Below are 17174 nucleotides of genomic sequence, written 5' to 3'. Positions count from 1 at the left end.
CTGCCTGTGCACATATAAACATGTATAAGTGTCACCTGTTTGTATATTACAGGTATATGACTATAAACATGTGTATATTTAAATATAAATTTATATCTCCAAGGTAATTGCAGGAAGATGGTGGGAACCCCAAGACCTGGGGAATGGAAATGGGGCAGGGGTGGATCAGACCAGATTTTCTTAACCTTTTATGTGTCTTGGTGGTCTTACATGGTCTGATGAGGCCTATAGACAGCTCAGAATAATATTCTTAAATGAATAAAGCAGAATGCATAAGATTACAAAGGAAACCAATTTTATTGAATTACAGTTATCACTATATTAAAATAATTAAGCTTATGGCCCCTGAGGTTAAGAGCCCCTCGATTAGGTGGTCTCTAATGTCCTATCCAAGTTTTTTTTTATGTGGAGCATCCTTTCTCCTTTCCAAGGGGAAGGTCCCAGGAAGGCAACTCTGGGAAGTGCATCAATCAATAAGCATTAATAAAGCAGGTATCAATGTGCTGGCATTACAAAGAATGAAACAATCACCACCCTCAAGGTCCTTTAGCACATGCAGAATATTTTATAATGGTTAGATATGAATAAAGACAAGGGCATTTGGGAGGGCCAGCTGGAGCCATTGCAGGGATAGGGAAAGGTTTCCATAATGAGTTTAAGCCAGAGGGTATAGGAGGCCTCCAGAATCCTCTCTGACCCTGACCCTCTTCCCTACCTTTGCATTTCTCCAGGCAACATGATGTATCTTAGGGGGAAAGGCTAGCAGGAGGAAATGATAAAATCTGCTTCGGGAAGGAATTTCTACTCTCCTTTTCTCCACCTCTGAATTGTCCCCAAAGGAAGGCTCAGCCTGACCTTCCTCCCGTGACTCCCATCAGATGGCTTGCCAGGAGATGGTCCTAGGCTTCTGTCAGCATCCCAGGAAGATGCTTCAGGCAGGTCCAGGCACAGTTGTGGTTCCAGATTCAGGTCTCATTCAGAGTACAGGGAGTAGGTCCCAGGTTCCCTAGTTTAGATAAAACATCTCCCAAAAGGACATAAACAGACCTCCTGGGAGGAATTAGGAACCAGCCACCATGCAGGAATTTGTTTTTGTTCTGTCATTTTTCAGTTGTGTTCAACTCTTCATGACCCCATTTTTGGGGTTTTCTTGGCAAAGATACTGGACTGGTTTACCATTTCCTTCTCTAGATCATTTTACAAATGAGGAAACTGAGGCAAACAGGGTCACATAGTAGTGTAAGTTAGATCCAAAGATTTTCTTTCCCCTCCCTAGGCAATTTGGGGGCAGGGGCATGGGGTCTGAGGGAGCAAAGTCAAGTTCAGCTGCCTCTCTCCTCATGGTTCCTGGTCTCTGTAGAGATCTGTGGAGCAGGTTTGTGATCCCCATCTCACATTCCAATCACACTTTTATGACTTCTCAGAATCTGCCATGGCCTGAATGTGAGCCCTAAGCCTCACTCACCAGGGCTCCTCCTAATGGCCTCTACTCACGTGGCTCTTACCTTACTCTCTACCCCCCTCCAGTCCAAGCCTGGGGTTGACCTCCCAAGTGACCAGGCCCAAGACTGGCATGGTTTCAAGTAGGACTGTGACTACCAGCCTTCTCTAGAATGTCAAGACCAGACACCCCTTATTGGACACAGTGAGCCATTCCATGAGGCCCCTTTTCAAGTATAAACTAGCTCATAGATTAAAAAAAAAAAGTGCCAAGGATGCCTGTCATAGCTACAGTTATTTCTAGAGAAAACAAAAACAAATACAAAAAATCTCTTCCCTCTTTCAGATTAAACTTTCCCTTGTAACAAAGAAAAATTAGTATATATATTCGATGAAGTAACCTCATCTGACAAAATATACAACACTCTGCCCCAATATGCTCCCCCCTTAAATGGGAAGAATGACTGTTTTTTTTCCAAGACCATTAATGACTTTTAAGTTTCTAAGAGTTTAGCTCACACATTTTTAAATTTTAATTTTTATTGCTAAAATTTTGTTTTTATATCAAATTCCTTTTTAAATTTATTACTCACCTAAAGAGAGAGGAGACACACACACAGACAGAGATGGAGACTGAGACAAAGAGAGATAGAGACAGAGGGACAGAAAAATGGAAAGACACAGAGAGACACAGAGAAGTAAAAGTAACAGAAGTAATGTCTAGTTTGACATCGTTTTAATGTTTCATTTCTAGAATCTTCCACTTCCGCAATAACTTACAGGTTTGTATGATCCAGAACAAACCACATAACTTCAGTGCCTCAAGGCAGCTCTAATCCTAAAAGTGCAGAACAGGTTGTGACTTATTTTATAAGAGGGTTTTCCTTATCAAGAATTTTCTATACAAATGAAATCAAAAGTCTAATAAAAAAATAATAATTCACCAGAATGGAAGCTCCTAGAAGGCAGGTAATTGTGATTTTTTTTGTTTTCATTTTTGTCTTTGTATTTACAAAAGTACCATCATATGCTGTAATGTACTTAGTAAGACGTGAATAGGTGTTTATTGGATTCAACTGGCATTAGCTGAGATTTCATAAGCACCATTATGCTATTGAGGCTCCTTTTTCTTAACCCATTTGTTCACTTGTTTCCCCTTGGATTATTTTTTCCAAGGCAATAGGGGGTTAAATGACTTGCCCAAGGTCACACAGCCAGGTAATTATCTGAGGCCAGATTTGAACTCAGGTCCTCCTGACTCCAAATGGTGCTCTATTCACTGCTCTATTGCTGCCCCTCCCCTTGGATATTAATGTAGAAAACCAGGAGCCTGGAAGCATTTCCTGTGACCCTGGCCTACCTGTAAAGAAAAGAGGAGTTTTAGGGAGCTATTTTGCAGGTGCCACCCTTACCCAGTAACACTGACAGGAGGGTGCCTGCCATTTATTTAAACATCACTATGTTTGCTGATTTTCGTCATCCTCTTTCTCTCCAGTGTATGCGCACAAGCAGGAACCTCCCCAGTATTCCCACACCTCCCGGTTTCCATCCGCCATGGTGGTCACAGACACCAGTAGTATTAGTACACTCACCAACATGTCTTCCAGTAAACAGGTAATTCTGGTATGTCAGGGGCTGGTTGGGGTTTGGGGAGTGTGTCTATGGGCTGCAGATGGGGAGGGAAGATGGTTAGGACAGAACCAAGTCATGGCAGAGGGGCTGCCAGATATATGTAAAGTGCTTTCCAAACTAAAGGAATTTTGGAAATGTTGGCTATTATTATTATTATTATTACTTTTCTCACTTGATGGAAGCTTTAACCATATGCTTAGTGTCCTGGTATCAAGTTTCTAGAAGAATGAGCACTGGGCCTGGAAGCTGATGAACTGGCTTCCAGTTTCAAGTGTATCTCTAACTAGATCTATAACCAAGTCATTTTGTTCTTTGAGCTTTTTTTTTTCTCACTTGTAAAATGGGGATGGTAGTATTTTTACTTCCTACCTCATTGGGCTGTTAGGAAGAAAGAGCTCTGTAGAGCTTGCTATAAATAGGACTTAGTATCAGAGACTCACTGAGGTCATGGATGGATGGATGGATGGATGGTACTGTTCTAGAAATCAGAGCCATGTTGGAGAAATATAGCTTCAGATGAAAAAACAGGCAGAGGTTAAGTGATTTGACAAGGGCTACACAAATCTGATGCAGGATTTGAAGCCAGGTCTACTAAATTCCAAGGCCATTGCCCTATCCAACATGCCATGCTGTCTAGAGCGATAGAATAAGAGAGAAATTAAGCCCAAAGTACTTAGTTCTACCTCCCAGGTACTCATTGTCAGTCATCATAATGGGATAAAGAAGTTTTCTTAGAGGACTACACGATTGATTATGTAGGGTTTTCATGTGCAGCTAACCAGTCCCCTCTCTCTAATTCTGTGGGCTCACAGCTCAGTGGGCAAGTCATTTAACTCTTTCCCTTAGTCTTTTCTTCTAACAAATGGGCTTAATTTTCTTAAAGGTCCCTTTCAGGTGTGTAGCTTAGGATCCATAACTGAAGATTGTCCGTATCTCTTCTTTATAGAAATATCCCTGAAGATTTCCCTCAAATTGACCTCAAATCCAGTGTAGAGAAGACTCAATGTAGGTGCTTCTCCATGGTTAAAGGGTCCCAAGTAGCGACTGGGCTCACTTGGGTCCAGACTGACATAGACCCTTAAATAGAAGTTGTCCTGAGTGCTTGAGAGGGATGCCCCATGTTGGAGGGGGGAGTACCCAGGTTGCAACTTGTGCCAGAGTGTGATTTTCTCCTTGCCTGACCTTTCTGGGGGTCATATACAAATATGAAAAAGAAGTCAAGAAATAGATCTGTGGCAAATGGAAGGAGAGAGGGAGTACTGCTATGTAGGCTCATGTTTGATCCCTGACTCTATGGTGAAGAAGAAAGAAGAGAGAAGAGTAACAGAGGAAAAAGACAGGGACCAAAACTGTACCAGGGACTGTCAGATTTATTTGGGAAACTCAACGTTAGACAAAAGAGACACAGACCTATCTAGACAGAGACTGTGGTTCCAAAACAATCAATAGGACCTTTTGAGGAACTGGTTCCATGTAGTGTGGGAACTGTTTGACCTTTATTGATTATGAGTTAAAAAGAAGGCAACCTTGAACTTTTTGTCAGCTTATGATGATACTTAGCTAACTTGTTTATTTTTTTCCCCTCCATTTGATCTCTGGAAAGCATACCATATGATGTAATAGAACACAGGAGACAACATGACCCAGTGGAGAGAACGCTGGCTCTGGAGTATGAGGAGCTGGTTCAAATCCTGCCTCTGTGGGATCTTGAGTGAGTTACTCAGCCTCACTGGGACTCAGTTTCCTCATCTGTAAAATTTGTAGCTTGGATCCATGATCTTGTGGGAAGCAGAGGCCCTGGCTATGAACCCTTATACTTGCTTTTTGCCAGCTGGGTAACCTTGGATAAATCACTTTTTAAAAAAACTACACTGTTATTTATACAATGTCAAGGTTTGCAAACATTTTGCATATATTAGTTTATTTTATCCCCACAAGTTTATGAGACAGGTCCTTACAATAGAATAAAGGTTGTTACTGTTCCATTTCTATCTTTTTATCTCCTATGGTTGTATAGTGTCTGCTATACAGCAGACATTTAATAAAGGCTCAATCAAGCAACCATTCATCAAACATTTTTTAAACTGTGCCAGTGAAGCATCAGGAATGATACAGAGACAAAAACAGTCATGGCTTCAAAGAGCTAGCTTCTAAAATATTTCCATTTTGTGCATACAGAAATAGGTTGAGAGTTGAAATTTCTTGTCCATGGTCATACGGCTCAGAAGTGTCAGAAGCAGGATTTGAACCCAGGTGTTTGCTGGCTACAGGTGCAGGGCTCTTCCCACTATACCAAGCTGCCTTACCCATCCTCTCTGGGACATATTTTTCTCATCTGTCAAATGATGGGGTTGGGCAGATGATCTCAAAAGTCTCCCCTCCACTCAACTCTAATCTAAAGATTCTTTGGCAGATGTCTATTTTTTAAAAAGATCTCAGAGTGAACCTACTATTATGACCAGAACTATCATTCTGATCCACCCCTGCTACCCACACAGTCAGGCCATACTTCATCACCTGCTCTTCGTGTGAGGTGTGTGTGTGTGTGTCTGTCTGTCTGTCTGAAAGAGAGAGAGAGCACGCGAGAGACCTGAGTTGCCACTCTTCTCTCACTTACTACAAGGTGAATGCATGTCTCCCAATCCCCTTGCCCTCTGACTCATGGGCAATCTCCCACCCTTTGTAGTATGCAGGGAAAACATTTATCTCTGCTCACAAATCTCAATCCCAGGGGCAACCAGGTGCAGCCACTCTCCTCGGGTATACTGCTTCCTTTGAAAGATCTTATCGGTCCATCTGCCAATTGGTCAGCCCTGGCCTGGTCTGTGATTAATTATTCTGTCTTCCCTGAGTTGACTTTGATGCTTGCTTGTTGAAACATGTCCTCTAAATCCAGGAAATGTTCTCTTAATCAAAATACTCTGAGATGCACCCTGGGAGAGATGGTCATCAATCCCAAAATGGCTTCTCCCCTCCACTGGACAAGGTGACTAGCTGGCCTTGAAGGGCTGAGCTGGTCCAACAGCAATGATCTAATTTTCCCTATTAGATACTGTAGACCACCTCTTACCCCCAAAACAACCTCAGATGCTTTCCCTTCAGTAATGCCTTCCTTTGCCGAATTCATTCATTCATTCATCCATTTCTTTTTTCTTTTTCTTTATTTATCTATTCATTCATTTATTTATCCAACCATCTATTTATCTGGCTGTCTCTGTTATTTGGAAGCAATTGAGGTTAAGTGACTTGCCTAGGCTCACACATCTAGTAAGGTCTGAGGTCAAATTTGTTTTTTTTTTATTTTTTATTTTTATTCTTTATTTTTTAGGTTTTTGCAAGGCAAATGGGGTTAAGTGGCTTGCTATTAAGTGTCTGAGACCAGATTTGAACCTAGGTACTTCTGACTACAGGGCTGGTGCTTTATCCACTATGCCACCTAGCTGCCCCTGAGGTCAAATTTGAACACAGATCCTGACCCCAGGGCCAGTACTCTATCCACTGGTTCTCCTAGCTGCCCTCATTACTCATTTTAAAAGCACTTGCCAATATGATTATTAATGTCATCATCATTACATTGTTGGTTTTAGTGTCAAGATCAGTAGTAGATATAAAATCTGTAAAGTATGCTGCCTTTGGGAAGTTCCCCTCAAGGATCTTCAGGGGCTCCCTTTTGCCTCTGAGGTAAAATATAATATTCTCAGCTTAGCATTTGAACCCCACCACCATCTGGTTCTCACCTTCCTTTTCACAACTGCCACATATACATACACTCTTCACCCACTTTGCACCATAGTCTCCCTTTCCCACTAGTTATTTGCTGCTTGTGACTTCCATGTCTAGAATAAAATTCCTTTCTCTTCTCCTTAAAGTATCTGCTGCTTCCTCCAGAATATAGCTTAGGTGTCACCTCCTGGATGAGACCTTCCAGATTCCCCCTTGCCCCATTAGTGTCACCTCCATCTTAAATGAGGAACTCCCTTCAGTATGTTGGATGTATCCCATATAATAAACTTTTTAGAGGTCATGAACAAGAGGAGGCGCATCAGAAGAGGAAGCCTGGATGGGTTGCAAAATATGCATCACTGAAGGGAAGTCCTGAATCTGGGGCATAACCAATCCAGTCAGTATCATAGGATCCTAGACCTAGAGCTGGAGAAACCATAGAGACCATCTGGCCCAACTCTCTCATTTTCAGATGAGGAAACAGGCCTAGGGAAATGAAGTGACTTGTCCAGTCACATACAACCAGTTTATGTCAAAGGTGGGACTTGAGCTCAAGTTTTTTTCTGGCTCCAAGGTTAACTTATTTATCCTCTATAGCATTATGTCGCTATATTACCACAATGACGACAACATGAAAGAGAGACTTATTCATAGTGACTTAGGACCAGGTTGCTCCCACTTGAAATTTGAGAAAGGTAATATTTTTGAAACTGTTTCCTTTATCAAATAACAGATGACATATTCCCATTCTACAGATACCAAATCCTAAATATTTTTGAGAATCCAGCAAATAAATCTTACTAGAGTCAAAGTGTCATCATAGACAGATGTCTGCAGCCACCCTGGGCTGTAAAACTTTAATAATATTTCAAATAGATATGGTCAAACCAGACATTACACTGGAGAAAGAGTTGTGAAAATATAGAAGACATTAAACCCTGTGAATGAGGTCCACCACAGCCATGTCATCTTGTCTATTGGAACCCTCCAATCCTTTCAGAATCAACAGAAGATGAACCAACATCCCAATCTACTTATTCCATTACAAAAGCCACCATTTTATCTACCTCTACGGAAATATTCCTAGATTGGTTTTGTCACAGATTCAGGACTTCCTTTCAGTGATGCATTTATTGCAATCCATCTAGGCCTTTTCTTCTGGTCTGTCTCCTCTTGTCTGTGATCTCTGAAAAGTTTACTACATGGGGGACATCTAAAATACTGAAAGGAGTTCCTCATTTTCTGTTAAGATCATGAGGGTAGTGGTGGAGTGCTCTGCTCATCCACCCATCATCTCTCTCTCTCTCTCTCTCTCTCTCTCTCTCTCTCATTTCATGACTAAGTTATCTTGTCTTCTTATCCTATTATTCTTTATGCCCATTTTTCTTTGGAATTACCCAAGAGCTGTGTTTTGCAGCCTGCTCACATCCACCATGTACCTTTCCCTTGTTCTCTGTGTTGCTCAGTTTTAGTTCTTAGGAGTTACTGTTATTTGTTGTCAAATAGCAATGTCTCTAAAATATTTGTATTAAAAAACTTGAGTCTTGGCTCTTATGAGAAGCCTGGGGTCAATGTTTTGCAATTTCCCAAAAGCTATTTAGCCTATTTTCTTTTTCCTTTTCAACTTTGGGCTGAACTCATTGTTCACCTATACTACCTGTTTCAGATAAACATACTGTTGGACAAGCTATATCAGGTGTCCATTCAGATGTGTGTGTGTGTTGAAATCTGGACATTCTTCACCTATTTGGTTTTTCTACTGTGGATGGTCAGATCAAACTCCTTTGAGCAATTACAGATCTCTTCCAGAAACTCTGCAATATGTTGGAGCTGGATACAGTCAACAAAATATTAACCACAAACTGGAATATATGGAGGACTTCACCATCCCTTCTTGGCCTGACCCTATTGAATCTCTTCCATCACAACAGAGAAGAATTGTCAGAATGCATCTCCCTATTTTACAACTTGTCTAATTTTTATTATCAGGGGTTTATTGAACAAGATTGGAAGAAATTAAAATCATGTGGGAGATGAATGAGATAGTATTCCTACTATTCCAAAGATGCTTTCAGTGAGTCCACAGATGATGAGTTAAATCCCAGTTTTCTTATTCAATTACAAAAGGAAGCCATTTTTTACCCAAACACACAACAGTTTACAGAACATTAAGTAGAAAAGAAAAATAGCTGAATAGTTATTTGTCCTCAGACTTTCTATCTATTCCTCTAATAAAAAAGAAATGCTAGCTATTAAAATTATATAGGCAAGATGATTCTTTTTTAAATTTATTTATTTTGAATTTTACAATTTATTCCTTACTCTCACTTCCCTCTCCCCAAACCCCCACAGAAGGCACTCGGTTAGTCTTACATTGTTTCCATGGGATACATGGATCTAAGCTGAATGTGATGAGAGAAATCATATCCTTAAGGAAAAAGAATAAATTATAAGAGGTAGTAAAATTACATAATAAGAATGTTTTTTTTAATTAAAGGTCTTTGGTGATAAGATGATTCTTAAAGAAACCCAGGACATTGCTTTTATCCAATCTGTGTAAGCCAAGAAGCCCTTGGAAGAGTTGGGCTTCACTTTCTTCAGGAATTGTTTTGTTTTTATTTTTTTCCTGAAATGAATGTTTAAATCTGAATTTCTAAACTGTCCAAATCATAATAGTTATTGATGCCATCAATAACTATTATGATTTGGACAGTTTAGAAATCCTTTTTCTTTTCAAGATGATGGAAAAAGTTATGAGCCAGTCTTTCCTCAGTAGTCCCTCTTCTAAAGAAGTCTTCTCAAGCCATCAGGAAGAGAGAGAATGAAGAAACTGCCATAGAATAACTAATTATTTTGTCCTCCTTGGGATCTGGGTAGAGTAGGCCACACCTGTAATCCCTTGACTGGGAAGGCTGAGATGGCAGATTGTATGTAGGGCTAGAGCCCTTTGGGTAACTGCACTGCCTGGCACCAATTTGAGGAGGCCCTGAGAACAGGGGGCTATGAGAGTGCTAAAGGAGGGGCCAATTGGCTCAGATAATGGAGCAGCTTCAAGAGAGGGAGAGGAAGACGCAGGGGATAGAAGAAAGGGAGGAAGGAAGGGATTGAGGAAAGGAAGAGAGGAAGATGAGGAAGGAGGGAAGGAGGAAAAAAGGGAGAGGGAGGGGAAAATCTCTGGAAGAGAGAGAAAAAGAGAAGATAGAATTTAGTTAAAGAGAGAGAGAGAGAGATAAAGAACAAGCTATGAAGAGTCTTAAAAGGCAAATATATTCTCTGATTCTCTTTAATTTCCTAAAAATGTTTGGGTATCAATTCTGCTTTTTTACTGATATTCCTCATGACTACATTCCTTTTGAATAATGATCAATATTTAAACATATAAAGATTTTGAAAAAATATTTTCCTTTTTAATTGTTTGGTAAATTAAACTTATTGTAATTTTTACAGATAAGAAAATTGAAGTTCAAGTGACTTGCCTAGGGTCATGTCTTTAAGTATAGGAATGAAACCCAGGTCTCCTAGGTATAAGTCCAGTGGTCTAGCCACTATGACACACTCTTTTAGAGAGAGATTTCTCTACAGACTAACTAAAAGGCATCATGATGGAATGACGTAGAATCTGAAAGAACTGGATCCAAATCTTGTCTTGTCTGCTTACTCTCTGTGTGAATCTGGGCAAGTTACTTAAACTTTCTTGGCCAATTTCCACATTTATAAAATGGCATCTGAGGTTCCTACACCTATGGCTCTATACCTTAGCCTCTGAAATTATCTATGTAACCTTGGATAAATCTCTTAATCTGGGTCTCAGTTTCCTCTTAAGGGGTTTGGACTAGATAAACCATTATCTAGATGGTCTTCTGAGGTCCCTTCCAACTCTAAATACATGACCAAAGTTTTCTTTCTAAATATGTCTTTAGTCTAATTAGATATTAGACTCTTGTGACTGAAAGTGATATTTAGACTATAGTTGGTCCAAATAATATTTTTCTTTTAAAAGTTCTCAGGATATCAACTTCCATGCTTACAAAGTCATTCACTCATTTAACATTTATAAAATGCTTGTGGTGTACACAGACTTGTGCTGGTCCCTAAGAAAGATGTAGAAATAAAAAAGACACAACCCCTGCCCTCAAGTAGCTTATAGTCTGTGAAAAGGACTACAAGACCTAGGTTCCATTCTCTATGAACCTGGATTGGATAGATATTCCTTTTTCCTAGGCCTCAGTTTCCTCACTTGGTAAAATGAGGGCATTAGACTAGGATAGTGACATCAAGTTCAGTTAGAAACTGGGGCTATTTATTTACACATATGGATCCCTGTGAGCTCTATATTGACTTAGTTTTAAAATGTAATATTATCTATTTTATCATATTTTTATTTAGTTTGTTAAATATTTCCTAAGAATATTTTTGTCTGATTCATATTGACTTAGTTGTAAAATGTAACATAATCTGTGTTTGATTGTACTTTTTTTTTATTTTGTGAAATATTTCTGATTCAGATCAGAACTGATCTGCCTTGTACTTGATATCCCCAAACCATTAAACATATATAATATAGATGAGAATGTGGGCAGTTTGGGCTCTGGCTAGAGAGGCCCTCTCTAAAACCAACCAGGCCATTTCATAGTTTACAAGGGTCCAAGACACCACTCCCCCTCCTCCCAGATTCAAGAGAGAACAAAGAGTTTAGGTCTCTCTTCAAGAGCCTAGGCCCAGACCCCATTGTCCTTTTAGGGAGGTCAGAAGGAGCATTCCTGGGGGGTATCTATTTCTAGATACCACAGAACCTCTCAGTTCAAGGTACTTATTTGTGGTACCATCCTGCCTTTTCCCATCTCCCATTCCTCCTTCTTCCAATCTAATTCAGATCCATCTGCCAACTTGAAGGAAAGTTCAGAGTGGTAGAGGGGGAGCCCATAAGAGGAAGGGGTATTTGATGGGCCTTCTGAAGGCCAAGAATAGCCTTGAGATGATCTTTAAGAAAGATGTATCATTACTCCAATAGGCAACATGGTACAGTGGAAAGAGAACTGGTTATATGGAGAAACTGAGTTTGAGACCCACCTTTGATACTTTACAACCTTTTTTTAACTTCTCATGCCTCAGTTTCTTCATCTGTATGATGAATCATTAGGCCAGGAGACCTCTGAGGGAGATTCCTGCTCTAAGGCTCTAAATCTGTGATTTCCTGACTCCATCTAATCCTACTGGCTCAAACCCAAATCCCGCATGGAGAAAATAGACATATTTCCAAGGTCAGTGTTTGGGAGCCTTGAATGTGAGTTATGTTGTTCAGATAATAGAATCATAGGACACAGCTCTAGAAAGGAGCTTAGAGATAATCTATCCCAAACTCCTTATTTTACAGATGAGGAAACTGAGGACCAGGAGAAAAGGTGACTTAGCTGAGGTTACCCAAATGGTAGAAGGGAATCTTCTTAGTTTATTCTTCATTATTCTTAGCCTTCAGAAAGCATCAGAAAAGACACACACACACACATGAATTGCCATCAGAACAGTTTCCCATTCAGGTTCCTTGGAAACACTCTCCTGCCAGACTGGAAATAGACTCTTTCAGCAAGAGGTGACCTGAGCCAACAAGTACGGGCAGGCCACACATTGGCTCTTTGGTTTGTCTTTGGATTCTTATCCAGCTGCTGCCACTGCCCAAATCCACTTCACTTCCCAGTTTATGGGGAGGTCAAGAGAATGTCTCCATGAACAAGTCAATTATCAGAGATGCTGAAAATGGATCTGGAAAGTCTACATCATAAATCCCTAGCATTTTGCAGACTCTTGCTATAACACACACATACCCTCATGTGGAGCCAAAAATTATAGGGTCCTAGATTGAGGGACCTTAGCAGTCATCAAATACAATCCTCTCATTTTACAAATGAGAAAACTGTCTCCCACAGAAATTATTTGAGAAGGCATCTGAATCCATCTTCTCTGACTAAAGAGTCAGAATTTCTGCTACAGTCTCAATCCTTCTGGTTTTTAGTGGCTTTCTTTCCCCTATATCTTTCTGAAGAGGAGGAAGGTGGCACATTTAGTCACATGGTTCTTAAATTCCCCCTCCTTGCCCACCACAGGATATATGACTGATCTCTAGCATTAGAATTTCCTTGGCTGCTCCTTCCTTCCCCATGTTGGTCCTTATGCATGATGAATGATTCCCTATCTAGCCAGGCCTGAAATCTCCCTTCTGAAACCCACCAAGGACCTCTTGGGGCCAGACCTTCAATTTTCTTGGGAATACAGTGTGTTCCTTATCAGATGTTTTTGTTTAGACTTGGAGGGGAGGCAAATAACTTCGGTTCCTTTGACAACATTTAGGGCCCTGCTGCCATTTTATAATGTCAGCAAACATTTGATAGCTGGGAGGCCCATCCCTAATGACAGGTCATAGAATCTTTCTGGCGTCTCCTTATCTACCCCTGGTGTTTGCTCTCCTATTGAATTCTGCAAGGTCACAAGCCATTTTCTTCCCCTACACCTAAAATCTGAAAATTGGAGAAAAAAAAATCTTGATGAACTCGTAGGGGAGAATGGAGTATGGAGTATGGAGGGAGGATAGAAAGGGAGAATGAAGAGACGGGCATTCCAGAGGCCCAGGCTTAAGACCTAAGGAATTTGAAAGGACTACAACCCAACTTTTTCCTACAGTTGTTCATCCTAACTCCCTTTCCGCAACAAGTGAGGTGGTCCCTACCTTCTTAGTAGAGGTGAATGACTATGGGTGTGGATCTGCATGCTATTGTCAGAATTAGTGTGTTGGTTGATTTTGCTGAACTGCTTTTATTTTTCCTTTTTCTTCTAGATCTAAGTGTAAGAAAGATATATTTGAGGATTAACACGATGAGCAGCTACTGGCATTGAGTCTATAGTCAGGAATAACAGAGTTAAAATCTAGCCTCAGACATCTAGCACCTGCCCCATCCCAGACAAATCACTTAACCTCTTTCTGACTTTGGTTCCTCAACTGTAAAATGAGGAGAATAAAAGTATCTACCATGCAGAGTTGTTGTGAAGATCAAATGAGATAATCTTTGTAAAATGATTAGCACAAATGTAAAATTTTAGCTGTTTCATAAATGTTTGTTCATTCCCTACCCTCATCCTACCCCCAAAAAATCAAATTGGAAAAAAAAAACCCTATAAAAATGAGATTTTCTTTTAAAGAGGAAAAATGAGTCAAGAGACTTGCTCCCTCCTCAACAGAGTATTTGGAATGAAGGGGAGTTGAAATTTGCCCTATGAAGATTAGTAATCCCTGTTAGGGGGCCTCCATGAATCCTTGGGAGAAGAAACCATTAGGCCTCAAGCTGAACAGTACCCTTAGGAGAAACTCAAGTCAGGAAGCAAAGATGGAGACAGACTAACAATCAGATTTTTTTTTAATCCATATCTAGGATTTCATAAGCATAGGGAAATCCCAGTGAAGAAACTCATTGCACCAATGCAGATAGCACTTGCTCTGTAGCTTAGCCAGAGAAGTCAAGTGATCCATCTAGGGAGACATAGCCAGGATGGGTCAATGGCAAGACTTGATCCTGGTTCTTCCTGAATATGCATTGTGCTATGTTGCTTTGGGGAGTGATGAAGTAGGCAAAAAAGGACATCATGGAAAGGGAGAGGAAGGGTATTCCCTGATCAAAATCTTCTAACAAGGGAGGATGATGCTTCCTAGGACTAGGACAAGGATGGGGGCTTTTTTAGTGATTGTCGTTTATGATTCTGATCTCCCCACAGTCAAGTTATAGAAGCCATGTCCTTCTTTCTTTCTTGACCCTTCCCAGTTGACGCCAAAAATTTCTCTTGAAGAGAGAATCTGGCTTAAGGGACCCTCTTCTGTGCCCATGCTGAGGTTTCCAGAAAGGGTTGGAACAAAACTGAAACAGGAAGGGTCAAGGTAGAGGTGTGCCAACCCTACTATGGACGGATCTCTAAAAGATGAGGCCTACCCTACACTTAGTCCCAACATTGAATCTCTTGAGCATTGTAGATGGAAAAGAAGCCATACAACAGGATAAAAAGTTCAGTTGAGTAATAAGTATTTTAAAGTGCCTATCAACCAATGAAAATGGTGAGGAGTTGTCCGGTTCTTGATTTTCCGTCTTGTCTCCTTGCTTCCCAGAAGTCTGGTTTACACGCACGGTAGACTACCCATAAGTGCTTGATGATTGATTGATTCTAGCAGAAGTAAGCTCTCTGAGTTCAGGAGATATTATTATTATTATTATTGTTGTTGTTGTTATTTTGGTCTTTTTATCTTTGATACCTAACACATCAGCAGGGGAATTATGTGGATAATGTCCTAAGTTCCCAGATGAGAAAGCCCTATCAGTGTAGGTTGGCACCATCTCTGTAACTCATGGCCTTTGAGAATTGTCTAAATCACTAAGAGTCAAATGACTTGCCCATGGTCACCAGATCCATATGTGTCAATAACAGGATCTGATCCCAGAGCTTCCTGTCTCGGAGGATGGCTTCTGGGTTCACCCTGACTTGCTGCCTGTTACATTCATATTCCAGAATTTATTTTCTCAGTTTTTCATGACATCCGTGTCAGTGTCTGTTCTAAAGAAATCTATCATATGGGAGGCACTTAATATTTATAGATAGAGGATCTGGGTTCCAATTCCTTCTCTGAAGAGTATTCCCTGGGTGACCTTTAAATGACTTAATGTCTCCTTGAGCCTCAGATTCTTTATTTGTATAATGAGTGCATTGAACCAACCCTTCCAACTTTGAATTTAGGGATAAATGGTTAGTTTTTCAAGAGTGCGTTGGAAAGTCTCACTCTAATGGAATCCATGTTCCTTTGTTGACATTATTTCCTCTCTTTTCTCTCTCCAGTGTCCTCTGCAAGCCTGGTGATACCCACCTTTCACATTCTCTGTGCACATCAACAAGGACCCTATTTTCACACCATCACCCAGCTAACCAATGGCACCAGGGCTGCTGTTATGGAGAAGTACAGTGAGATGATGGACATCATTGAGAGGACCTGACGTCTCTTCCGTGTCTCTCGGACCAATTTCTCTTTCCTTTTCTCCTTCCAAGGCTTGGCCTTTGGTCTAGTCCACCCGATCCTTTGTTGTGGGAGTTTTGGGGGAGAGTATGGGGGGTGGGGGCTCTGACAAGAGACTGTCCCCTGCCAGAAGCTGGGATGTTACTTTCCTTCCCTGCAGTATTGTGGTCCATGCATCACAAAGATGCTAAGTATTCACATTCATTCTAGCAATGATGGAAAAAGAGGAAGAAGACTGGAAGAGCTGCTTGCTCCAAGTCAAGTTGAGGCTGCAGAAGAGAACCATGAATTGCCCCCCAATGTCTTTTAAGTTATGGTCCTTCATCGAACAAACTAAGGGAAAAACAAAACCAAAAACTTGAATCTGTTACTGAGGTTTCAAGAGGAGGAAGCTGTTGAACTGAGCCAAACATTGTAAATATCTGCAGAGTCCCTCTCCCCACCCCACCCCGAAATGATTCCGAGATTTCTTTTAAAGAACTAAGTGTGTCCAATGGTTGTAAACTATAAACTACTGTAATCAAGTGCAATTCCCTTCGGGCTCTACCCCTCCCCCCCAACATTCCCTGTACATAACATTGGATGGTATTTTAATTTTCATTGTTAAGGTCAAAACCAAGGTTTTTTTGTTTTTCTTTTGGTTTTTAATCACTCCCATCAGAGAATAGCCCAAACCTGGGCTTAGGGGTGCTATGAGATTCCAGAGGGCCCTCCCTCTTTCTTCTCTTTGATCTCCCAGAGATGATTGAGTGATTCTTTGTGTGACTACAGGTGACAAGTCACCTGACTGAAAGTCACCTAACCAGGTCCCAGGAAGGGCTTGGCCTAGTTAGGTTCAGAGTACAAAACTGCAAGTCCTTGCAGGGATTGGGGTTTTGAGTCATGAACCCCAAGAAACAGGATGGTGAAGGAACTGGATGTTGGATCTCAAAAGCAAAAGCTGACTTTTCAAAGTCTCCCATTAAAACATGTTATCTTAATGAATACTTGCCCAAAGCGTCTCCACATCTGACCTTGAAGCTCCCTGGTCCTGGTGTCATTCAATGCTTACTGTCCATTCCTCTTCCCCTGCCCTGATCTCTACTGGGAATTTAAACATTTTAAAAAATGGTTTTGAACTAATTGGTGTGCCACATGGGCCATGGAGGGGTGGGAGGGAGGTGGTTCTCTGAGATGTTCCATCTTTAGGTATGGGTTCTCTGAGTCATGTTTACATTGTTTTAGCCACTGGCCTTATGGCTAATGAAGATTTTGTTCCCACAGTCGAGCTCTGGCAGCAGCTCTGAGGGGGGTCTGGCCAGTGCAATGAGGCATTGCCAAGAGTTCCTAGCAGGGG

General features: G+C 40.9%; 1 protein-coding gene across 5 annotated transcripts in view; it reads left to right on the top strand.

The window, feature by feature from the left end:
* HNF1B (HNF1 homeobox B) overlaps positions 1-16822 on the top strand; it is an 81012-nt gene extending 64190 nt beyond the window's left edge. For 3 of the 5 annotated variants that reach the window (XM_074188880.1, XM_074188882.1, XM_074188878.1), the window contains 2 exons: positions 2936-3063; positions 15664-15763. In XM_074188880.1, the coding sequence (XP_074044981.1) occupies positions 2936-3063; positions 15664-15684 (149 nt within the window). In that variant the 3' untranslated portion in view covers positions 15685-15763. Of the gene's footprint in view, positions 1-2935; positions 3064-15663 lie in introns of all 5 variants that reach the window. The other 2 variants (XM_074188879.1, XM_074188881.1) reach the window with 2 other exon arrangements.
* The last annotated feature ends 352 nt before the right edge of the window (positions 16823-17174 follow it).

This window comes from Macrotis lagotis, chromosome 5 (assembly GCF_037893015.1).
Source record: "Macrotis lagotis isolate mMagLag1 chromosome 5, bilby.v1.9.chrom.fasta, whole genome shotgun sequence".
Taxonomy (NCBI): Eukaryota; Metazoa; Chordata; class Mammalia; order Peramelemorphia; family Peramelidae; genus Macrotis; species Macrotis lagotis.
This window is presented reverse-complemented; position numbering and strand designations above follow the sequence as displayed.